We start from the raw sequence: 26,269 nt of genomic DNA on the forward strand, positions 1-26,269 counted from the left end.
GCAAAAGCAATATTCCCATTGTGGTAGCTGCTTGTTGTGTACTCCAAAATATCTGTGAAAGTCCCAAGGAAAAATTTATTGCAGAGTTGGTGACTGAGGCAGATCAGAGAGGCTTTAAAAACCAGTTTCCTGAATGACCATTTTGTTGAACTTGTGCTAGTTGAAGGGAATGTTTGACCATGTGTTTCTCAGTTTGAAAAGTGTGACTGTTTGAAAAAAAAGTGTGAATTGGGAGATTTCTATATGGTCGCTCAAAGAATTCTTGCCAGCAAGTTAAAGAATTATGGACTACCTAAACAGACTACAAGATGTATAGAAGCCTTGTTAGATCATCAGGCTCAACAGGATATGATCAACAGTCAATGTCTGCTTGGTGACTGGTATCAAGCAGAGTCCACCAAGGGTTGGTCCTGGGGCTAGTTTTGTTCAACGTCTTCATTAATGACCTGGACAAGGGGAGCGATTGCACCCTCAACAAATTCACGGATGACACTAAGCTAGGGAGAATGTAGATACACTGCAGGGTAGGGATAAGGTCCAGAGAGACACAGACATATTGGAAGACTGGGCTAAGAGAAATCTGATGAGGTTTACCACGGACAGTTACAGAGCCCTGCACTTAGGACATAAGAATCCCAAACACTGCCAGTTGGGGGCCAATTGGTTAAGCAGCAGTTCTGCACAAAAGGACCTAGGCATTACAGTGGATGAGAAGCTGTATATGAGTCAAAAATGTGCCCTATTAGCCAAGAAAGCTAATGGAATACTGGGCTGCACTAGTAGGAGCACTGCCAGCAGATTTAGGGAAGTGATTATTCCCTTTTATTCAACACTGGTGAGGCCACATCTGGATTGTGTCCAATTCCAGGCTCCCCATTTCAAAAAGGATAAGGATGCATTAGAACAGTGGTTGTTAACCTGGGGTATGCACTCTCTGGGGCTACGTCTACACGTGCAGCCAACATCGAAATAGCTTATTTCGATGTTGCGACATCGCAATAGTCTATTTCGATGAATAACGTCTACACGTCCTCCAGGGCCGGCAACGTCGATGTTCAACTTCGACGTTGCTCAGCCCAACATCGAAATAGGCGCAGCGAGGGAACGTCTACACGTCAAAGTAGCACACATTGAAATAGGGATGCCAGGCACAGCTGCAGACAGGGTCACAGGGCGGACTCAACAGCCAGCCACTCCCTTAAAGGGCCCCTCCCAGACACAGTTGCACTAAACAACACAAGATACACAGAGCTGACAACTGGTTGCAGACCCTGTGCCTGCAGCATAGATCCCCAGCTGCCGCAGAAGCAGCCAGAAGCCCTGGGCTAAGGGCTGCTGCCCACGGTGACCATAGAGCCCCGCAGGGGCTGGAGAGAGAGCATCTCTCAACCCCCCAGCTGATGGCCGCCATGGAGGACCCAGCAATTTCGACGTTGCGGGACGCGGATCGTCTACACGGTCCCTACTTCGACGTTGAACGTCGAAGTAGGGCACTATTCCTATCTCCTCATGAGGTTAGCGACTTCGACGTCTCGCCGCCTAACTTCGAAGTTGGTGCCGCTACTTCGAAGTAGCGTGCACGTGTAGACGCAGCTTGGGTGCACAAGACATGCCAAATTTTTTAGAAGGTAAATCATCAAAAACACAAATTAAGCACAGGCACATACACACAACTATTCTGTTTAATCAAACCTATGTATTTATTAACATTATACATTTTTAATGATTACCGCAATAAACAAACAAAAAATGTGTTTGTATTCAGTTAGCCACTAACTGTTAGTACATCAGTTACAGTTTACTTCCACAGCAAAACTCCACAACATCTCTGGGTAGTACTTGCATATTTTTGTATCCCTTTTGTTCTATTATTTGTGCTGAGTAATAACAAAAAACCTATTTTACACATATTTAATATGCATTTAAAAGTGTATAGGCCTCCCATCTCCATTTTTGATTTTTGACAAGTGGTGCGAGAAAAAATTTTGAGAACCAAAGAAGTGCAGGCAAAAGTAAAGGTTAAGAACCAGTGCATTAGAAAGAGTCCAGCAAAGGGCAACAAAAATGATTAGTGGGCTGGAATACATGGCTTATGAGGAAAAGTTGGGGGATTTAGGCTTTCGAGTCTACAGAAGAGAAGAGTGAGGGGGAATTTGATAGCAGCCTTCAATCACCTGAATGGGGATTACAAAGAGGATGGAGAGAGGCTGTAGTCAGAGGTGACGGAACGAGGCGCTATGGTCTCAAGTTGCAGTGGGACAGGTCTAGGTTGGATACTAGGAAAAACTATTTCACCAGGAGTGTGGTGAAGCACTGGTATAGGTTATCCACATAAGTGGTGGAATCTCTATCCCTAGAGGGTTTTTAAGTCCTGGCTTGACAAAGCCCTGACTGGGATGATTTAGTAGGGATTGGTCCTGCTTTGAGCAGGGGGTTGGACTTGATGACCTCCTGACGGTCTCTTCTAACCCTATGATTCTATTATTTTATTTTTATTTAGAATACTGAGGCAACGGAGGCAGTCAAGAAGTTCATGCTGTGAGCTATGATTGGGGAGGTGGGTGCAGGGTGCAAAGGAAAGTGGCTTACTAAATCCCCACTATGAAGCAATCAAAGCAATAGGAATGTCAGCCTTCTTTTCCAGGAGTCATCATCTACAGTTTCCCCCTCATTGTTGCCCATGGCTGCTCTGATCCAGTGCAACCATTTGCCTCCTTTGTCTTCGGTAAGCTTGCTTCAGTTCCTTTACTTTCATGTGGCACTGCTGGGTCTCCTTGCTGTAGCCTTTTCCCGCCCTGCCCTTTGTGATTTTGGCATAGATATCACCATTTCTGCACAAAGTTGCACAGGCTATTCTGGAGCTCATCTGCAATCCTGGACATTCATGGCCAGATGTGCTGCTGAGGTGTGCTGCAGGTTCTGCTTGCCATACTGGCCAAACAGGAAGTGAAATTCAAACTTTCCTGGGGGTTTTCTTTTGTACCTGGGAGAGCAGCACAGCTGAAAGTTCAAAGTGCTAGCTACTGTGTTCACATTAAGGCACTGCCGGACACCTCCCAGCATTCAGGAACACCAGCTTTAACAACACTGTCCCTAAAGTAGCTATGCAAGGTGGAATCTAGCATTACTCCTCTCATCCAGGAGGAGTAGAGAAATCAACTTTAAATGCCCTTAAATTTGACCAAAGAAGCATGTTGGTCTGACCTGTTTCATTATTAATTATCATTATTAATTTGAGCTAAAGCAGCTAACATCAACTTGAACTCAAAACTCTTGGTTACCTTTGAAGACGGATGGAGGAGAAGGAAGCTGCATCCCATTCAATGAAATCTTATGCCGTATAGAAAGGAATATCCCATTGCTTACTCAACCTACTAATCAAGGAGGTCAGAGCAATCTAGTAGGCCATCCATCTCTTTTCTTGAGGCTTTATCTTCTGGCAAGTCTCCATCTAAGGCCCCCCTCATCCTGTGGGGGTTGAGCTGCCTGGCTACTGTAATCGCTTCCAGGCAGAAATTCTCTTTCCGGCTGTCTCTACACGAGCCCCTTACTTTCGAAAGGGGCATGTTAATGAGGGGGTTCGAAAGATGTTAATGCAGCACTGCAACGAATATGCAGCACCTCATTAGCATAATAGCAGCTGTGGCAATTCGAAAGTGCAGCTTTTCGAATCGTGCGCTGCCCATGGAGACGGGACCTTCTGAAAGGACCCCCCCCACAGTTTTCGAAAGCCCTTCTTCCTAACACCAAATAGAAAGAAGGGCTTTTGAGAATTGGGGGGGGGTCCTTTTGGAAGGTCCTATCTCCAAAGGCAGCGTGCGATTCGAAAAGCTGCACTTTCGAATTGCCGCAGTCGCCATTATTCTAAAGAGGTGCTGCATATTCATTGCAGCACCTCATTAGCATCTTTCAAACCCGCTCATTAACATGCCCCTTTCGAAAGGGCATGTAGACACAGGGTTCATGTTTGTACACTACCTAGCATAATGCAAACTTTTGGCTCTTACCAAAATATTAATATTAATATTTATAATGTATGAGTGCCATTAAAGAGACTATTCTCTCTCAGGGGAAGACTCCAGTCAGCAAGAAGTACAACGAGATCTGCGCTGTTGCATCTATACCACCTGCTACACAATTTCTGAAGAGCCATTACAACTGCCATCTCTGAATTCTGCTGCAAGCGGAGCATCGTAAGTCCAAAAAGGTAGGGAAGAGGTTACTACTTCTCATTGAAAGAAAAAGCAAAAGCAGTGTGTTCCATGAACAAGAAGGTTGAAAGCAAAGACACATCCTTTGTTGGTGGAGCTACCTGATTCAGGAAATGCAGCTGCCTAATTCAGGAAATGAAATGGTCCATGTTCTAGACTAAGGGAGCCTGCAAGCAGTATGCTGTAGTGAGAAATGTTGATCTACTTAGGGTAGGCAGGAAATGAAAAAGTTAGCTGTAAATCATAAATGAGGATATCAAATGAATTTCAAAGCAAAATTTTGTTTCTAAGAAACAAGACAGGGACAGAAGGAAAAATATTTTACAATTTGTATAAAGCAGGAGTATCTACAAAATACATCAACAATTAAAAGAGACATGATGAAAATTAGATGGTATTTGGTTTATATTTTTAATTTACTCAATTGCTGAAAAGGCTCTTTAATCTTTTTATATATCTGAATTCTTCTGAGCTTAGAACCACATAAACAAACCACTAACTTCAAAACCATATGACTTTAATTTAATATTCCACATCACTTTTTAAGGGTCAGTACTCTATTTAAAAATACACTTAGCAATGAAGAGTCAAAACTCTTCCATGTGTTTCTCAAATTTAGGTAAATGTACTTTACGGAAAGAGAACAAATTTGATGTCTTAAGATTCATTTACAAGTTTCAGTTTCTCTGAAGAGTATCATTTCAAAAATGTTTTACCAAATGTACAATATATTAGGTAGTATTAAAAGTTATAATTACAGATTTTAGTTTTCTATACTGTAATAATGTATGTGGGGAAATTCAAGCTACTTAATTTTATTCTAAGAAAAGTTTACAAGTGTGGAAATTCACTGATATTTTCATTTTTGAAAAGTGAAATAATACAGACTAAATTCTATTAGTGTAATACTTCTAGTACATAACTTACTGCTTTGAAACTCCCTTGTACCATCACAAAAATGTGACACTCTGTGCCACTGAATTCAATAATAAACCTCCCATTAATTTCAGTGGGGACAGGATTTCACACAAAGAATGCTATTACTCATACTACAGTGTTTGTCATTAAGTGTCATGATGTGACAACAGATGCCATATATCTATGTACATTTTTGACTAAATTTTCGGGCAATTTCACATAAATTCAGATAAAGCTTGTGGGATAACTGTTGTGATATGTCATTTACACAATAGAATAGAATTAACGAAGAAATACAAGCATCTATTATTAGATAAGATAATTCACTGTTGCAAATCTAAAGCAAACTTCAGCATCTTTACTAGTACAACAGAGATGAAAAGGTGGATTGAATTTCCTGACTTTTGTGTCTAAATTCTCAGCAATCCCTTTGCACTGATGGTTTCTGCAGAGTGATTTAGAAAGCATATGGTTTACCAGAAAGCACGTCTTGATCTGCCAGCGCTTATAAAAAATGGATAAGTAACATGTAATTGTAGTGTTCACTTGAACATTGATATAAACTGCTAAAAACATTAAATGGATTAGTTAAACTAGAATTTTTATTTCTTTGAACACGGACTGTGAATTAGTTTTCAGGAAGCTCCAGGAGGGACTGGGAATATTCAGGTGCAGGAGGCAGGGCTTGGGGTGGCCTGAAGCAGAGATGGAAGGTTGTGCGTGCGCACGCGCGCACACACACACACACACACACACACACACACACACACAGAGCTGGAGGGAAAGTTAGCAACTATGCAGGTAAGTTATTAATAATTCATCGGAACAAAATATGAATTAATAGGCTTTACACATTGGTAATTTGCAAGAGTGCTGAGCTCCCTATATTTCTCCTTCTGTAGCCCATAGAAAACCAGAAATGTTTCACTGTAGCCACTACTGCAGTAATATCCACATAAACTGGGATTCTTACATTATGGAAAAATTTGACCAGCAGACTTCCCAACTCACAGATCCATGGGCTTTCTTCCATCCCCTCCTCCAAGTTTCCTATACAAACAGTACTGCCAGAGAAAGCACAGGTCCGCAGTATACATCAAAAATAGAATCCCCTGGCACATCCTTCCTTCCCCTCCTCCACAAGCAGCAGAACTCTTCCTACTCAGCAACCCTGGGTTCTTTCTCCTGGGCCTTCTGAAGGTGTCAGGATTTTGCATATAACAAAGTGTCAGGCAAACCATGTAGTAAGATATAATTGTATTTCATTTATTCACATATCCAGTAAGTATCTCCAAGAGATATTTATGTATTATATATACTTTGAATAAACAGGATATTCTGTGTTTTCTCTACTGAAATTTTATTAAATTATATTCGGTACTTGTAGTTACTGAAACAAGCACAGCTAAGGTGGTTGGAATTGTGAATCAGGAAAGAAGCTCTGATCCATTACCTTCTGGGATTTGCTTTTCAATAGTGATCACAGCAATTCAACACAATGAAAGCAAAGAAAATATCTCTGCTCTTTGTAGCATGTTTGAATTAAATATGAACTTCCTCTCATGTGGACCCCAAGAAATCTTCAGTGGCTGCACAACAGCAAAACAGGAAAAATTTCCTACTTCCTGTCCCAGGCTAGTCTGACTATTGTAATAGCTGAACATCCTAATATGGACAAAATTTTTCCTATTTCCTATGGGTACAGAGCATGGGAAGAAATTAACACCCTCATACACACTATAACTACCAACTTCCAGATATTATTCTTAATAAACAGTTATGTTGAGCAGTTTCAAAGGAGAAGATAGATGTATCTTGGATAATATTGAAAGAAAATAAAAGGTTATGTTTGCAATACCATATTCATCTACTTTACCACACCTCCACCGCAGATATAGAATGCTCCAGGACAAACTGAAATACAAACAATGGCCAACTAATTCTACAACAGCTGTAGAATCATATACTGTTTGCTGCTGTTATTCAACAAAATCTTACTAAGAAGGACATTTACAGCTTGGGTCTCGAGATAATTATATATAGTAATTGTGAGTATTTGAGAGACTTCCTCCAATTCCAATTTTTAAAATATCTTGAATATTTATGCCATTTAATAATAATAACAATAACAACATGACAGCTCCAGAACCTTATTCATTCTCAAAACATTCTTAATGAAAATCAGTACATGTTGTAAATTTCAGAAGATTTTTCCTTACTGAAAATCTTCATACTATACAAAAGAAGGATTATATATTGTAATTTTAAACATAATTCTCCAGAACTAAGCATTACAGAGGTTACCAAATTTAATGTAAAATAGCAGGAAATGAGAATGTAAAATCCTTATATAAAGAGAAATAACATGTTCACACCCCACAAATTGATTGTAGAAGAGAATGTCTAAAACTACAGACTTCTGATCCATACCAGAACTCACATTTTCATCAACCTTCCAACATATAGCTATGAACCACCAGCTGCACAACTCAGCACATTAAAAATCAATGGATTCGTGTCCATGAACATGTCTATCTACAAAATCTTGAAATCTCATCATTATAGTTAAATTTATACCCTTCCTCGTTGCCACAAGTGCTAATCATCATTGCTCCCTTTTCCATTCCACCCATCTAAACATAGTCAGATTGCCTTTCTCCTTCCAGTTGCCTTCCCATCAGGTAGAAGACATTTCCCTTTTCTATTTATCTAAATATTACCTAATTCAGCACAAGCTCTCCTACGCTTCCACCCCTCCCACATTCTCCCTAACTGTTCTTTTTCCCCCTTTTACTCTCCCCACACTTCACTTCAGAGAGTGAGTGAGGACTTCCTCCAATTCCCTTTTCCCATACATTCCTTGGTAATGCTTCTTTGCCCACACTCCTGATTACACACCACAACCCTTGTAAAACTAAGCTTAGCTTTAGCATTTTCCCCCCACTCTTAAACTTGTCCATCTCCCTACTATCTTCTTAAATTCCTCCTTTGGTTCTGATGCTGACTCTGGACCCATCTGTGAAATTCAATTTCCCAGAAGCTTTTTCAAGTAACTTTTCTTCTGTTGTTTCCATCACTTTTTACCATAAACAATAGTTTTCTTAACCCATTTACATCATGGTTTCAGTCACAGAAATTTTAACTGTCATGAAATTCTGCTGAAGTTCTCTTTTCCAATTCACCTCATTCTTCTTGACAAGAAATCAGCATTCAACATTGTGGATCTCTTACTGGATGCTTCTTGTAGCTCTCTGCAGGTATCTCTGCTTCAAACCCATCAGGATTCCTGTTTAAATATTTTTCTCCAAACTAAGACTGCCATCCAAAATACACACACCAGAAGTTAATTTCTCAGCTCTTTTTGATCTATCTTCTCTTTTTTTGTCAACTCTATCTTTAAACCTGTGCCGGAACCTAAACTTAGCCACCTGCAAGGTTGGTGAGGAATAATTTATTAAGGCTGTGAGTAGACTAGCCCCCAACTTCGAAGGGGCATTGTAATTAGGGTGTTGGGAGATTACTAATGAAGTGCTGAGGTGCATATGCAGCACTTCATTCGGCTAAATCTCCCCTGCAGCAACTTCAAAGTGTCAAACTTCGAAGTGCCAGCTTACGCCCAGCTGCAGGTCAGCCGTGCATACTTTGAGGTGCCCACGCTACTTCGAAGTCCCTTTACTTCTCAAACTTTTGAGGAGTAAAGGGACTTCGAAGTAGCACGGGCACATGGAAGCGCCTGCAGCTACACACATGCCTGCACTTCGACGTTTGACGCTTCAAAGTTGCCATGGGGTAAAATTAGTCTAATGAAGTTCTGCATATTCACCGCAGCACTTCATTAGAAATCTCCCATGGCCCTGATTACCATGCCCGCTTCGAAGGGAGGTTGGTAAGTAGAGTGTCAAGAGATTATTAATGAAGGGGTGTGCTGCATATGCAGCACTTTATTAATCTAATTCTCCCCTGCAGCAACTTCGAAGTGTTAAACTTCGAAGTGCCGGCTCGCATGCGGCTGCGGCAAACCCACCAATACTTCGAAGTGCCTGGGCAAGTTCAAAGACCCTTTACTCCTCAAAATTAACACTTCAAAGTTGCCATGGGGGAGAATTATCTTCATGAAGTGCTGCATATGGAACACAGCACCTCATTAATAATCTCCCAACACCCTACTTACCATGCATCCTTTGAAGTAGGGAGCTAGTGTAGACAAGCCCCAAGCATTTTAAAATATTCACAGATCTTTGGAATGAAACTCTTACAGAAGCATGGGACTGTATAGAAGAATAACCTTGTTGTTCCACTTGCTACACTCATGTATCACAAAGAATTTCCTTGTATTTATGTTTGAGGATTTTTTTCTGAATATTGCATATTCTTGAGTATTGTTGAATTTTTCCTCCACACTGTGTAGCATATGAATCTGCAAAAAGTTAGAATACATTCCTAGATATTTTTACAAGCAACTAATCATGTCCAGATACTACCAGGGTGACAGGTGTAGTGTAAGAATTTAGAGAGCTGAACCAAGAAACTTCAGTGTAAATGCCAAAGGCACCAAACATGAACTGCTTACAGTTAACTGTTCCTGTCCTCTTGCTTTGTATCTTTTTCAGGGTTCATCTTGTAACCAAGACAAATTCTGTGACGTTTGAGCCTTTCAAACCCACTTTCTCTTTCTTTATTAGGCAAGAAATTCAGTCAGTTTATTCCCTCCTTCCATGTTAACATACTCCAGAAAAGAAGATAGACTTGCAAATAATGGATTTTTCAAGGAAAAGAGTGCTCCTAATTCCAAAATGGATTAAAACAAAGGTGCAATTATATTAATACACAGCAAAGACAGACCTAACAGAACACTCAATTAAATAACAGAAGACATGTGTACTGAGTAGAATGTATATTCAAGGAAAAAGACTTAACAGACAGTCCCCTCTTAAATTTGTGCTTTTTTTTTTTTGTTATTGTCAGTCCTGGAGTAAACTTGATCCTTAACTTGTTGAGATAGGAAACACCTTTCTTGATAATAAAGTCTGCAAAATATCTCAACTGTTTTCCTTTATGGGGAAATAAATAAACCACTTTTAATACATCTTATTGTTTACCTTGATAAAGGCCACAGGTGGTGCTCTTGATATTTAATTTGCCTGTCTAAGAATAGCATAAAACATTCCATTTTTTCCCTCACTTTGTAACACCCAGACAAGTTAAAAAACAGCAGAAACTGGAAGTGAATAGAAAAAGATGCCGACTTTCTATGGTAATTGTGTTTGCACTTCCTTTTGACTTTTTATGATGCAGCAGCCATAGAATTTGTAAAGGGGGAGGCACAGGGACTTAATCTTAAGAGAGGAAGAGGAAATCACATACTCTTATCAAAAAAATGCAGCCAGCCAAAATCCTTCCCTTCCATTCATTCAAAAACCTTTTATAATATGTAAATGTAATGATACAAACTATTATGAAGTCGCTAATTATTGGAGTAGATTAATATTTTTCCAAGGAAGGTTGTACCAAACTGTAAAGGAGCATTTCAGAAGTAACTGTTGTGTGAGGGTCCCAGAAAGCTTATAGAACCGTATGTAGCACTACCGTTTGGGGAATTTCATTTCAGCTTCCAAGCACCTCATTACTGGTAATTGCTAGAAAATTCAGAGGGTACAATCCTGCTCCACAGAAGTCAATGGAAATTTTGTAATCAACAACAACGCAGCCAAGATTTCACCTTAAACCTGACGTAGAGAGCCTTAAACCTGACACAGAGAGAACACCTTGCATTTTTCAACTCTTTCCTCTGCCTAACAGGTAGACTGCTTGACTCCAAAAGGAGCTGTGTGGGGCCTGTGGGAACATGGGTCCTGAAAAGTCATACCAAAAAGTCATATATTCAGTTCTATCTAGATAGGTTAACACACACACACACACACACACAAGATGCTATTTTTGTTTCACATAGTGTATCAAATACAAACTAACACAGACAATTAAGGGTATCTACTGTATTTTCTAAAATGACCTCTCATGACTGACATAACACTGATGAAGCCATAAATGTCAAAATAAAAAGGAACATCACCATAAACATCCAATGACATTACGTAAAATATCATTCCTATTTTTTTTCTCTAGAGCTAATAGTGACTAATCTTCCCCCACTCCAGAAGGGTAAGGATTAGTGGACAAGTGTAGTTTAGAGATTTTTTTTATTTTAAATACAGCCTTCCCTTTCATTGGACTTCAGGATTCTCAAATATTCCTTGAGCTATACGAAATGGCATGATTAGCAAAATTAAGTCCTGCACTTCAAAGGGTTGGAGAACTCTGAATACCAATTGGCTGGTGATGTACTACTCAACGCCATTAAGTAATTCAAAGTATTCTTTAGCTATAGAAACACAATGCCCTTTAAAATGCTCTAATGCCTTAGGTAATGACAACAACAATTATTTACAGTAATGCTAGCTGTTTTTATTGGTGTTCTTAAATTAGTTACCATAATTTAACTTTCCTAAAACAAATTAATTAATTTAATTAATTAAAGCAAATTAATACTGTCATCCAATTCCAATGCCAAATGCTAGAATGAAATATTCTAATAATAAAGGCCCTGTTTCAGTCAGGTTTATAAGATCATACACTGCTTGATGAGTGTGTAGCCCTATTCATGGCAATGAGAGTACTAGAATAAAATTATGCAACTGTTCAAGTACCTTGGCGAAATCTTGTCAAATGTCCAGTTATTATGGAAGTATCAACTGAATTTGTATAAGACACACCATGAGAGAGAGAGGGAGAGAATTGAAGCTAATCTCCCCTTTCTTTTAGTCTACTGGTTTGGACGCTTACCTACGATATGGGAGACTGGGGTTCGTTCAGTTCCCACCTCTTCCAGAGGTGGAGCAGAAATCTGAAGGAGTGGCTCTCTCCTCTCCAGAGAGTATTCTAACTACCATACTATGGCATATTCTAGGATTTGTGTCAATCACTCCTTTTGAAGTTGTATGGAGACACTGGTTCCAGTCCCCCTCTTCCAACAGGTTTTTAATAATTTATACACTCTGGAACTGATTCAGTGCAAGAATCATGTCCTAGTACACCCCATAGTCCAATGGTTAGGGTACCCTCCTGCAAGTGAGAATGCCCAACATCAAATTCTTGTTCCATCTCAGGCAGGGGAATACTTGAACCTACACTTTGAAAACCAAAACCCTGTAAGGGATCTCAAGTCGGATACACAAAGGTTCACTATCCCACATAACTGGTCACTTGTGAAAATGTAAACACTATACTTATTTTGAGATAGATCAAATTTGGGTCTGCAAACCAAATCTTGGACAAAGTCACTTTAAAATTAACATCAATAAGCACAACATGATTGACAAATAGATGCACAATATAATACAGTTTTACTACCAGTTTCTCTTTTTTAATACTCAAATATAAAAGCAAATACAGAGGACAACTGATAGTTTTATGTGAACAAATGGATAAAGAAGTTACTCTGTAGATCTTATTTCACTCCACTGCCTGTGCTTTTATTCCCCTTGACACAGCCATGCTGAGAATTTCCTTTGCCATGATAATAAGCAGAAAGTTCAGAGAGCTCAAAAAAAAAAAAAAAAAGCAGGAAGCTTGCTGCTTGGAAGATTGCCTCTTCAGAGGAGATGGGGAAGGACAGAAAAGAATGTCAGAAGACTCTCTGCAAAACTAAGCTGATGACTTGAGATTTGTCTATCCCAAAGAGTCCTTTAAGTGATGTTGGTATTGGGTGCAAATGGGAAAGGGAAGAAATTGTATGACTTTCATCTTACTCTGTCGTGGAAATAGTACTTTTTTGGCTCTACCAGAGACTAACTTCATTGGAGGGCAAGTTTCTTCAACTTTCTATCTTGAACCTTACAATAAGCCTTGTTGCTAACACTGATTTTAAGCCACAGGATGAGGTTACACCCCTCTCTATCCAAGCACCACATCACAGAGACTAGCTCACGTGGGATAATATGGGGCTAAGGGAAGGGGTGAACGCCACATGTGGCTTTAATGCTCAACAGCTAATGCAGATCAGAAGCCCCGCTTTGCTCTTTCTTTTACCCCCAACAGAGCCCCACGTTTCCAGGGTTACTGCAAAGAAAAGGGCTGCCCTGCGCTGGATAAGGGAGGGAGACTGAAACGCCCCACGCATCCCAGCTGAACCCACTCTTCGAGAAGCACAACCCTGTGAGGAGCCTCGAGCTGGCTACCGCGAAGGCTACAAAGGCTCGCGTAGGGCCAGTCCTTTACAAGCCACTTCGCTTCCGTCTCCTCCAAGCAGCCGCAGCCCGAGGAGCAGCGCCGGGCAATAACCTGAGGCACTCACGATTGCTCCCGGCTTTGTGTTTGGGTGCCCTGCCCCCGGCCAGCCCACTTCCTCGGGGTGGGCCCCAGCCCTGCAACCCCCTGGCGGCGGGAAGGGGTCTGGCTCGTGCGCGACAAGTCCCTGGGCCCCCATGAGCCACCGAGGGAACCACTAGCCCCGGCGTTTCACTCACCGAGACCAGGAACTCCAACGTGCCCACATAGTCCCGCTCGGTCTTCAGCAGCTCGCTCAGCACGCACACCCTGAGGCGCAGCTGCTTGTCCAGCTCCTTCCCGCTCTCCGCTTTCCCTTCGCCTTTACTTTCTTCGGTCATGGCTCCCCCCGCGGAGCGAAGCCTCCAAGCTCCGGCTCCTCCGCGCCTGGCGGCTCCCGCTGGGAAAGGCGGCCCCGCTCTTTCCTCCAGCGGGGACAAGAAAAGTCCCCCCAGCACCCGGCTACATGGGGGCGGGGGCTGTCCTTGCGCGCCTCGCCCGCTCCCCCGCGGCTCAAGACGGGGCCGGGGGGCCGGCGGAACCAAGCCCTCCAAAGGCGTGTTCTGCTCCCGCCAGGCAGGGGGCACAGCCCGCAGGAAACGCGCGGTCCCTACCGGCCGCCGGCGCTCGGGGGACTGAGCGATTGGAAGGCTTCCGCGGCAGCGGCCCAGGCAGCTTGGACATTAATCAAGCGCTTGGTGTCCATGTGACTTCGACCCCTTCCCCCTGCGCCAAATCTCAGGAAAAAGGAGAGGAAGCGCAACCTTGGGAAAGCTTGCGTGCCAGCGACGGCCTCTTTCACACGCGCGCTGGGCGCCCCAGGCTGGGGCTAATTGGAGATCTGCAAGGGGGGAGCAAAAGCATTCGCTTTAAAATTGTCCCAGGCTCGCGAGCCTGTTTGGATTGAGGCTGTTTATTGTTTGTTAATGGGCAATCTGAAAGTGGTTTCTTCTACCCACGCATCCTCCTCTGGGTAGGGAATTGTAAAGACAGATTAGGTCTATTATACGTATTATAGCTATATATTTTATGTTTTGCCCCTTACAGGCTAATATATACCTAACTCTCGTGTGTAATCATGTTTTATCCATTCATATTTTGTATTCAACATTATGCTCGCAAACATACTATAACATACACAGTAGATTGCACCTCATTAGCATTTCCCAACACACTCATTACCGTGCCCCTTCCAAAAGGAAGGGGCTAGTGTAGACGTAGCCAAAAATATATTTTCAAATAGCACTCAGCTATTTCAAAATAGCATGTCAGAAGACACAGTGCTTATTTCATACAAGAAGAAAGGCGACTGCATTTTGATTTCCATCAGTGCATCTCTCTGCTCTCTACAGCTGGTAAGATCTTTTACAACTGGCTTTTGCTACGTGTTCAAGAATGGCATTATTCCTGTAAGCCAGTGTGGATTTCATGCCGATCGAGGCACTGGTGATGTATTTACAGACAGACAGATACAAGAGAAACACAGAGAGCAACATCCGGATCGCTATCTGATTTTCATAGACTTGACCAAGGTTTTGACATGGTCAGCTCTGGAAAATACTTGGGAGGATTGTCTGTCCTGAAAAACGTATCAGCATTGCTTAGTCTTTTCATGATGGCATGCTTGATTGCATCCTTAACAATGGAAAGACATGAGCACCTTTTGAAATATCAAATGGTACAAAGCAAGAATGTGTCCTTGCTCCTCTCCTGTTCAACATCTACTTTTCAATGATGCTGTTAGTTACTTTTAAGTACTGCACTTTGGACTATACCTATTCAGTTCTGAACAGACAGCAGTATTTTCAATCCTCAGAGACTTCTGGCTCACAGTGGTTAATACAACTGAAGTGGATCATACAACTCTCCATGACCTTTTGTTTGCTGATGAGTGTGCATTGTTGGCTCATTCAGTGAAGGATGCACAACCGTCTTTTAGAAACAGAGAGGGATGTGCTAGTCTATACACTATCAAAACAAAAAGCAGTCAAACAGCACTTTAAAGACAAGCAAAATAATTTATTAGGTGAGCTTTTGTGGGACAGACCCACTTCTTCAGACCATAGCCAGACCAGAACATACTCAATATTTAAGGCACAGCGATTGTTACTACTGCTTACCGCTTTGGACTCACAGTGAGCCTCAAGAAGGCAGAAGTTATGCCTCAGCCTATTTGGAAAGAGTTCAGCACTCTTGTGATCACTGCTGCTGGTACAGTCCTTAAGGCTGTTGACAATTTCTGCTATCTCAGAAGTGTACTGTCCTCTAATGTAAATGTGGATCATGACATATCTGCTTGAATAGCCAAGCCAGCACTGCCTTTGGAAAATTGACCAAACACCTATGGAATGACCATGCTATTAAATTCCATACCAAGGTAGCAGTTTATCATTCAATTGTCCTGAATATCCTGCTGTATGGCTCAGAGTCATGAACAATATACTGCCACCATGTTCTGAAACCTGATCAGTTCCATATGTGCTGTCTACAGAAGATTGCCTACATGCATTGGTGGAACAAAGTTTTAACACAGAGGTTCTGAAGCTGTTTGGTGTCATGGGAATGGAAGCAATGCTTATGAACAAACAGTTTCACTGAACTGGCCATTTATGAGGATGGATGATCCACAGATACCAATGAAGGTCTTCTATGCCCAGCTTGCTCATGAAAAGAGCTCTATTGCTGGTCAGTATAAGCTCTGTATAAACATCTTAGAGGCCAATGTTAAGTCATATGGCTTATCCCCAATGATCTGAAAATTCTTGTCCAGGACAGATTGTCCTGGCAGCAAACCACTGCACTGGCTCTTAATTGCTTTGAGAGTCAGTGTATCCAGGCACTACAGGAAAAGCGCAGGATCCTAAAAGAATGGTACAACATCTGTAGTTGGTGAGTTTTTATGTGACATCTGTAATCAGCTCTGCCTTTTAAGGATTGGTTTAGTCACTCACCAACGGTGTCATAGAAGATGAGATAAATCTATAGACATCTCAGTCCAAGAAGCAAGAAGATTTCGAAATAGTTCTATTGGAGCCCATTATGGCTTATTTCAGAATAGCGCTATTCTGTGTCTTAATAATGCCTATTTCAAAGTAGTTACTGCGAAAGTCATTATTCCTCCCACAATGAAGTTTACCGATTTTGAAATAATCCAATCACTATTTCAAATGTATTAAATTAATATCAATTAATAAAATAAATTCATATAGCTGTGCCAACAAACCCTTCTGCAGGTTTAGGGACCCAGGAAGGCAGGCCCTATTGGTGTTACCATTTTTATGCACTCGCCTCAGATATCTGCTGGTGGCTTCAGCCAGATTAAGGCAACGCAAGGTAACCATGACTCAATCCTTGTCCTACACATGCACTAAAAGTAGCATTGGTAAGGAGATCCAACCTGTTTCTAGAAAGACAGGGCAGCAACAGCATGGGACTTTCTTTTCCCCTGCATCCCAGTTATGGCAGTAGGAACGTCTCTCCTAAGAATGGCTTAATGAGTCCCCTTTCACCTCCAGCCCCAGAGAGAAAGAAATGGCAGCAAGGGAGTCATACCTGCTTGGAGAATGGGAAATGGTAAAGGGGGTTCATGAATTTGTAATTTAATAGCAATTTTTTAAAAAGATCTTCTTTAAATGGTTGAATGATCCAGGACCCTCCAGCTGTACACAGAGCCAAGAATGGAACAGTTCATTATTATTCCTGCCCTAACCCTCACTCTCCTTTCCTCCTGTTACTTGTTACCCCAGCTTGTCTCCAATCAGATCATACATGCAGCAGAGCAAGGACCATGTGGGAGGCAGTGCAGTCTTGTGGAACGGTGATTCAGCTAGGGTTGCCAACACTGTATTTCAAAAATACAGAAGAAACCCAAAAGTCCAGGGGCTGCTTAAGCATGATGGAGGTGTTGCTAGGCCATATCTGAGTGGCACTGTGACCCTGTGCACTAGGTCAAGTTGCCAGCCAGGTGCGTTGCTCTGGTTGAAATATGGGATAAAAAGTATCGTGTGTAGATTTAACATGGAATATTGAGCCATTCTTTGGGCATGGCAAATCTGGGTTACCAGTCCAGCCCCAAGCTTTTTGAGGCCCTGCACTTCAGTGTGCATGTGTTGCATAGGGTGCACTAGGCCAGTCCAGAGGTAGTGGAATTAGGGGTGTCAGAGAGGCCAGGCTGGGCCTTGGGGTCCTGGTGCAGGGCTGGGATTAACGGACCTGGCACCAGCAGCGGAGCCCAGGTCTGCACTCACTGGTGGAAAGCGCACGCTATATTTATTCTTCTTGCTCAGGACCACAGGGCCTGGGCTCAGTGGCTGTGGCAGCAACAATCGCAGCCTTCCCCATTCTGTCAGCTTACAGCATTGCCTGCTGTCACACCGGCTTCCAGGGTACTAGCACTGCTGGAACATGCTAGTACCAGCTGATCCCACCCATTGCCTTTCTGCCCTGCTGCCCCAGACTCCTTCTCTTTCAGGGACTCCCCAGCATATGGAGCCCTCCTGCCTCTAGTACAGGTGCCACCCTGTGACTCTCTATCATCCCTCATCTCCCAACACTGGTGCCCACTTCCAACATCAGCTATCACCTATATAAAAATATTATGGGAGCCTACACATGCTGATTTGTCCCAGGACCTGCACCCCTGAGGGACAGCCTTGATGGGGTAGACAATAATGTATTTAAGTAAGGGATGATCCCCTTATAATATAGGACTCTTGGCAGCCCTAGACTCAAAAGACCTGGATTCTGGTCCCAGTTTTGCCCCAACCTGCTATGTGAGCTTAGGCAGGTAGCTTTGTCTCATTCTTCTCAGATGCTTTTTTATTTAAAGTGCAAGATCACTGGGGCAGAACTGACTTCCACCACCTGTTTGTACACAGTGCCTAGATAATTCTGTCCCAGTCCAGTCAGGGTGTTCTAGGCACTTCACACAAAAAGCCCCAGTAATGAGAGGATTGTGAATATTACTGAACATAATTGTTAAGAATGAATGTTTGCTTGACAGTGCCAATGTGCAGGGAGGGGCTGCTAGACTTCTTTAGTCAGCTGAACAGAAACAAAGTTATCACATGTCTCCAAATCCCTTATCGTGCTGTGGTAACAGATCACTAGAGGAACTCATGAGAATGTCCCACCCTACCCCATTGCCATTGGGGTGGGGTGAGAAGCTTGTATCCCCTCTTCCCTGACACTTGTGAGCTACTAAGTTATATTAATGTCTTCACTATAGCTAGGGTTGACATATTCTCAGGCAGTCATCAAACCACCAGCAAAAAGGCAGAGGGAAAAAAGAACAAGTGACTTTCTGTTTTCTTCCCTTTTTACCATTTAGTTACCCCCATCACAAGTTGTGTCATGAGCCCACATTCAGAGAAAAGGCTCTGTCTCCCGTAAAGTAAAGTGTTTACCCTGCTAAGACACTAGGCCATTGTATAGATAAATGTTTATGGGACACATGTATGGTGCCTCTGGCAGTACCTCACCAACCTACTGGGATCACACTGCTCTCAATGAGCCCTGGTAGTCTTGCACACATTAAGATGGAGTCATGACAGGATTCCTGATACAAAGTCACCACAGTTATAACAATCTTCCTGGCACTGCAGACAACATGCAAACATGTTCACAGAGCATTGTCCAGTGCACCGGATTATACTTTTTGGAATAACTCCAAAATATGGGAGTTGTCCACAAACCCCAAAGTAGGTGGTAACTGAACTACACTACACAGTATAGAATTCCTGTTGGATCTACTACTGTCCTAGTGGGATCTACTGTTGTGGGATCTACCTCCACTCGTCCATGGAAAAGGAGACACATGCACTGATGCTGATAAGGAGCAATTAAAATAGTAATACAAAACCCTGGATTCTTTGGTTTGCCATATACCTCTGTTCTCTCCATTGGACAAATTAAAAGTAATTCTGGCCGCTGCCTCAGTTATCTACTCCAGGTCACCCTTTAGCTCATCATAGAGATGCTAGATTAACTCTGATACCAGCTGGACGTTCTGAAATATCTACACCTGTACCAAATCCAGAAAATTATCCAGTGGTCTATAGGCTAGGAGGAGGAGGCGGATGGTGTCTCTTCCTCTGCCTCTCTTTCCTGACATCTTTCTTTGATCTGCTTTGGGGGACAGAGACACAAAAAACCAGCATGCTGCTGCTTATTATTCAGTCCCACCCGTATCCCTTCTTTGTAACAAGTTTGCAGATGACACAAAACTAGGGGGAGAGGTAGATACGTTGGAAGGTAGAGAGAGAATCCAGAGGGACCTGGATAGATTGGAGGACTGGGCCAAAAGAAATCTGATGCGGTTCAATAAAGAGAAGTGTAGAGTCCTGCACCTGGGGCGGAAGAATCCCAAACATTGTTACAGGCTGGGGACCGACTGGCTCAGCAGCAGTACGATGGAAAGGGACCTAGGGGTTATGGTGGATGAAAGGCTGGATATGAGTAAACAGTGTGCCCTTGTAGCCAAGAAAGCTAATGGCATACTGGGGTGCATTAGGAGGAGCATTTCGAGCAGATCTAGAGAAGTAGTTATTCCTCTTTATTCAGCATGGTGAGGCCACATCTGGAATATTGTGTCCAGTTTTGGGCCCCCCCCCCCCCCCGTATAAAAAGGATGTGGATTTGCTGGAACAGGTTCAGCGAAGGGCAACAAAAATGATTAAGGGTCTGGAGCACAAGACTTATGAGGATAGGATGAGGGATTTGGGCTTGTTTAGTTTACAGAAGAGACGACTTAGAGGTGATTTAATAGCAGCCTTCAACTTCCCGAAGGGGAGCTCTAAAAAGGAGGGTGAGAAACTGTTCTCAGCAGTGTCAGATGGCAGAACAAGGAGTAATGGTCAGAAGTTGAAGAGGGAAAGGTGTAGATTAGATATTAGGAAAAACTACTTCACCAGGCGGGTATGAAGCATTGGAATGCGTTGCCTAGAGAGGTGGTGGATTCTCCATCCCTTGAGGTTTTTAAGTCCCGGCTGGACAAGGTCCTGGATGACTTAGTAAGGGTTGATCCTGCTTGAAGCAGTGGGCTGGACTAGATGACCTCCTGAGGTCCCTTCCAGCCCTATGATTCTGTGATTCTGTGAACCCCCTTGCTATTCCCTACTTAATTCCCTTTTCTATCCACAGCTTATATCTGCTTCTTTTTACACTAAAGTGTGCATTATTCATTTGTTCCCTTCTTTTTGCAACTTTTGGTACATCAGCCCAGAGCTGGTTTGGCTGGGAAAGAAAGAAGAGCAGCTTCCTTACTTTCAGAGACTTGCAAAAGGAGATCTGAGTATGTGAAGGAACCACCTTCTAATAGTCATGGCCACGGGTCAGAATCAAGCCTAGCCAGCCAGTTTGAACTAACTCAAAGAGGCACAGGTGAATATGCAGCAGCTGTCAGGAAGATACATTCACAAGCTCCTATTGTACCTATAAGGCCTAAAAGCCTAAGTTCCACTGACTTTCAATAAACCTCAAGCCATTCCTATGTTACAGGTGTTACAGTTGCAAAGCTATGGCACTGTAGCATAGTGAAGGTGCTTCCAACAGCAATGGAACATGGGGTTCTGTCGTAGCAGGAACTCAGCCTCCCTAAGCAATCACAGCTAGACTGATGGTAATAGTCTTTCATTGACCTACGTGCATCTACACTGGGGGGTTAGGTCATCCAGGGTGTCGATTTTTCACCTTTTGTGACTGCTATAGCTATGCCAGTCTACCTATTAAGTGCACACTAGGTCTTCGATTCTCACAGACTCAATCCACAAAAGGGTTTAGGCACCTAACTGCCACTTTAGACTCTGAAATCCAAAATTTAAATCCTCCAATGTTCTGCTCAGCTGCCACCTAACCCATAAGCTCTTAAATTCCCATAGACATTTCTGATGATAAAACCCCATGGCCCCTCCCTACATTTCTGACAGTGGGCATTTGCACAAGTTCCTAAATCCCAATGCCCAGCTCCAATCCCATGTCTAAACCCAGACAGTATCCCCAAACTAAGCATTCTTCCACCTGTCTTGCCCGCAGCACCTGATCATTAGGCATGTTCAGGGATAGCCCTATACAGCATGTCAGAGGAGATAGTGATGGTAGGCAGAGAGTGGAAATGACTCTCTAGCTCAATGGTAAGGGCCCTTAGCCAATTATAGGACATCCAGGTTCCAGTCCCTATTCTTGTGATTATTTTAATCCAAAGTGAAACAGCTTCAGTAGAAGATAGAAAGTCCCTTTCCAAAATACTCTGTAGGCCATTAGTGAGGGTGTTTGTTTAGGAGGCAGGAGATCTGAGTTTCAGCTCCTCTCAGGCAGAATGAGAATTTGAATCCAAATTTCTCACTTCTTGAGTACTCTAACCATTGGACTACTGGAAATAAGAAGAATATGAAAAAGGACCAGATTAGGTGCCTAATTCTATGAGGATTCATAGCTATGAACCTCAGAGTGAACCTCCCTTTCATTCAGAATTTGTCTCAAAGTGGGGGATGGGGCTTGGGCATTTTCTGTCGGCTATTTTATTCGGCAGTCCTCTGAGCTGGCTGGACTCCGTGTGAATCTTGTTCTTAGATGCCAGACTCCCCATGCATTGAACACAGGGACCTGGAGCCTAATTCAGGCTGTAGATTCCACTAGGCAGCAGGGCGTCAAAAGTGATCTAGCCTCCTTAGTGCCCTGGTAACTTTTAAAAATGGGACTTTGTCCTTTCAGCAACTTCAGCCTTGCAACAATGAATGCAGCAATGCCTGAATAAGATCTGGGCCTGAGGCTCTGTTGAAAATTTACCCAAGAGATGATTTCTGTTAGAAACAATACTATTATTCAAGCTAGGGAAAGGCTCTGGCAAAGCCACAGAGGCAAAAGCCACATTTAAATGTCCAAAAGTATCTATAAGTCTGAAAAGGTTACTGGAGAGTCTGTACAGTTTTTGGTTATTTTGTTGTTAAAAGTCCTGTCTGTCCTTCATTGGCAATCTGCCTGAGTCATCACTTCTTAGCTGACAGTGTTACTCTCACATGACATATAATTACATACCACAGAAGAGTGTTTTATTATGTATAGGTATCATCACGTGGAAGACAGACCTCTTCCTAGATGCTTGTGACTCTCAAAAGTCATATTAAACATGTATATTCCATAAAGATTCTTATGTGAAGGAATACTTTGTATAAAAGTTCACAATATACAACCTTAGAAAAAAGGATTAACAGACAACCCTTGGTGCCAAGCCCAACAGGGAGGAAAATAACTTGGGGTCCAGTGATTCAAAGGGGACCAGGGCTCCCAGCCACCGCTACTGTGGCCTAGGCAGTGGCTGGAGCCCAGCCCCACTTTGAATTGTGCCAGAGTACCTCATTGGGCATACTACGCAGCTGGAAGGTCTGGGGTGCACCCAGCCCTGACTCTACCACCCAAGGCCCTGCACCTTCCAGAGGTGCAGAGCCACTTCCCCACACCTTGCCCCAGGCCCCACAGTGGCTGTCAGTCCTGATGTCAAGGTAAGAACTGTATTTATTGCTTCCATTTTTACAGGTCCTACCCCAATGAGGCCCACAACATAGTTGGGTATTGTGGGCTCTCATGTAATATAAATACTACATAATAAAAATATGAACAAAAATATGGCAAATCATAGGAAAGAATTTTGAAAAATATAATCCCATTATTTTACATATTATTGTAAGTAATCCCGACATTCCTACAGAGATAGACCAGCACGCCACAGAATCATTCTTTCTATGATCCTATAAATTGGTTTTATGAATTCCTTAACTTCAGAAGACTATCAAAGCCATTTTAATGAATTCAACAGCTGTTTCCCTCACTAAATGCCACTCGCACTTCATCTGTCTCTCTCTTGTTTAACGAAAAAAGGACCAGATCCCATGATAGCCAAGCACTCTGTAAGGGCACGCCACACCTCAGAAACCTAGGGTCAAATCAGGGTGTAAATGAAATCTAGCTGTCAGCCGTCTTCCTCTAGGACAGACAACTGCAAGGCTCTAGGCCGCACAAGAGATACAAACTACACATTTGGCCATAGCTGACAAAGTCTCCTTGTCACTATTTCTATTTTAACAAACCTCACCATTTTAATAAAATAAAGCACTCCTTTTACTGCACTTTTGGTAACACATATGCCCTTTAGTCTCAGCATGACTCAAACTGACTTTCTGGGAAGGTATAGACAAGGAAATAACACTGGCCACAATGTACCCACCCACACATCCACATGCGTATCTTGGTGGTAAAGCACACCCTCCCTTTGAAAAAGCACTCTACGTTTGGTCACCTTAACTCAAAAAAGATGTAGCAAAAACAGAAAAGGTTCTGTGAAGGGCATGAGAAAATGTTTGCAAAGATGACAATATATGAGGAGAGAATGAAAACCTTAAGGTCCCTGTTCTGCAAACAGTTATATAAGACCAAGAGGATTACTCATGTGTTTAAAGTTAAGCATGCATGCAAGTATTTGTAGAATCTGATTTTAGGGTTGTTTAGTTAAAAGAAAAGCAGGAGATGTAGTGCAGCGAGGATGACACAACTGCAGTCAGGCATTCCAATCTAATGCCATCTCGTAAAATAAGAATGAAGGTGAAACTCAACAAAATTAAAAGGAAATGCATTAAAAACAGATAAGAAAAAGTACTTTTTAAAGTCAGTTCATAACCTGTGTTAGCATTATGTGATTTTAGACATGCATGAATGAGGTGTTTTGCTTATATTCAAATCTAATTAAGCTTTTAAAAGTTGGGGGTGAGAAATTATCTCAATTTTGTCACAGAAAATGTGGACAGAAGGGCATATTCTTTTACTTATTATGGTCAATCTTCAAATATACAGCACATATTTGGAAGGAAATACATAAACCAGTGGAATATTAACACAATGAGATTACTGTTCACCCATTTTGGTCTATTTCATACAGATGCATTAAATTAGACACAAAAATTACATAAAAGTATGTGAAGTTCGCAAACAGCCACGTGCTCAGTACATGCTTGGTAGACCATTATCTTGGTTTAAATGCTAGTTTCCTATTATCCTGTGTTTGGCAGATGGCCAAACATAGTAACTGTCTTTCAGCTGCAAAAATTAAGCTCATCATTTAAACATACGTTATCCCATATAGATGATAAAACAAAACAGAAGTAATGTAGCACTTTAAAGACTAGCAAAATGATCTTTAAGGTGTTACATTACTGCTGTTTTGTTTTGTTAGAATAGGTACTAACACTACTACCTTTCTGTTACCATGTAGATGATGTAAAAAATGTATGTATACTACCAAGAGTTTTGAAAGCTGAAACAATTAATCCAGTGAAAGGTAAGTAATCTCAGATCACAAATTCTGACTCATTCTTGTCACAGTTGAAAAACTGGAGCACTTGCAATGTTATTCAGCATTTACATGTGCAGAGCCTAGCCCTGCAAGTTACTACAGATAGGCAGACCCCTGTGCTTGCATGGATCCAATTGCACAAATCACCATGCGTATACATAATAAAGAGCAAAAACATAAACAAACTTTTTATCTAAACATTCAGTTTAGGTTGTTTTTAAATAAATAGAACACTTGAGCAGTGAAGCCCAAGATACTTTTCTATTTTATTGTATATTGAAGGAAAATAAATACTAAAGCAATATAACCCAACCCATTGCTACTCTTCTTGTTGAATATATAATTTGTTTATTTTGGAAGATGAGTTTTTTGTATGTATAAAATTCAAAAATATAGTTAAAATTACTATTTGCTTTCAGTGCTACAGAATATTAACACAAAAGGCTCTTTAGTATTTAAAGTAAATTAAATATTTATTAATAGGAACAATATGTGGCGTTGTACTATGTAGGATTTTTCAAAGATAATCCTGACCAGCAATATTAAACTAAAGTACAATCAGGTACCTTGTCTGAATCTTTGTTTGACCCATCCAGATCTGACTATTGTCAAACAGCACAGAATACATGGATTAGCTGAACGATGTTTACAAATTGTAACTTCAACCTGATGCAACCTAGCTAAATCATCCTAATAAAAAAGGAATTGAAATTGTTTTGTTTTTTGCTGTAAACAATTCTTCCAAGTCAAAATGAAAAGCAGTCACAGTTTTTTCCTATAACAATTTTTACTATTTGCTTGCTTGGGTCATCTATATTCTTATAGAGGGCCATCCAACAGATAGCCTATCAGAGCATATTAGAACTGTGCATCCATGATGGACAAATAAGGTTACTGTACACATTTAATACAGTGTAGAGCAGTGAAGAAGCTAACATGTAAGTGATTGTAAACAATATTGAAATACCCACGGAAGTTAACATCTCTTTTGACACAATGTTTTCAGTCTGCCTACTAGCACACCAAGTTAACAATGTATGGTTAACATTGAAAGGGGATATTTCTGCAGCCAGAAGACTTTAAAAAATAATCTTCACTTCTCCGGAATATCACAAAATCTACTCCTCACCATCATCATCAATAACCATGGGCTCAGTGCCCATTGGTGTCTGATGCCTCCATCTTTCCCTATCCAGTGCGGAGTGGCTTAGTTTTCTGTAGACTAGCTCCGCACCAATCTACTATATCATCTATCCATTCTCTGTGGGGTCTGCCTTTCCTATTTGAACCATCCATTATGTCGAATACTAGGGTCTTGATTTTTTATTCGTCATTCATTCTGCACATATGTCCAAATATTTGTAGCCTCCGTTTTATAACTTTCTGTAGCAGGTTCTCTTTCAGCTGTATCTTCCTATGTAATTCCTCATTGGTGACCTTCTGCATCCATCCTATTCTCAGAATCTTTCTAGAACAA

General features: G+C 41.8%; 1 protein-coding gene across 1 annotated transcript in view; it reads right to left on the minus strand.

Annotated features, from left to right (window-relative positions):
- Positions 1-14,102, minus strand: part of PREX2 (phosphatidylinositol-3,4,5-trisphosphate dependent Rac exchange factor 2) — a 268,503-nt gene extending 254,401 nt beyond the window's left edge. Inside the window, exon 1 of the mRNA XM_074987109.1 lies at positions 13,652-14,102. Within this exon, the coding sequence (XP_074843210.1) occupies positions 13,652-13,792 (141 nt within the window). The 5' untranslated portion in view covers positions 13,793-14,102. The remainder of the gene's footprint in view (positions 1-13,651) is intronic.
- Between the last annotated feature and the right edge of the window lie 12,167 nt (positions 14,103-26,269).

Source organism: Carettochelys insculpta, chromosome 2 (assembly GCF_033958435.1).
Source record: "Carettochelys insculpta isolate YL-2023 chromosome 2, ASM3395843v1, whole genome shotgun sequence".
Classification (NCBI taxonomy): domain Eukaryota; kingdom Metazoa; phylum Chordata; order Testudines; family Carettochelyidae; genus Carettochelys; species Carettochelys insculpta.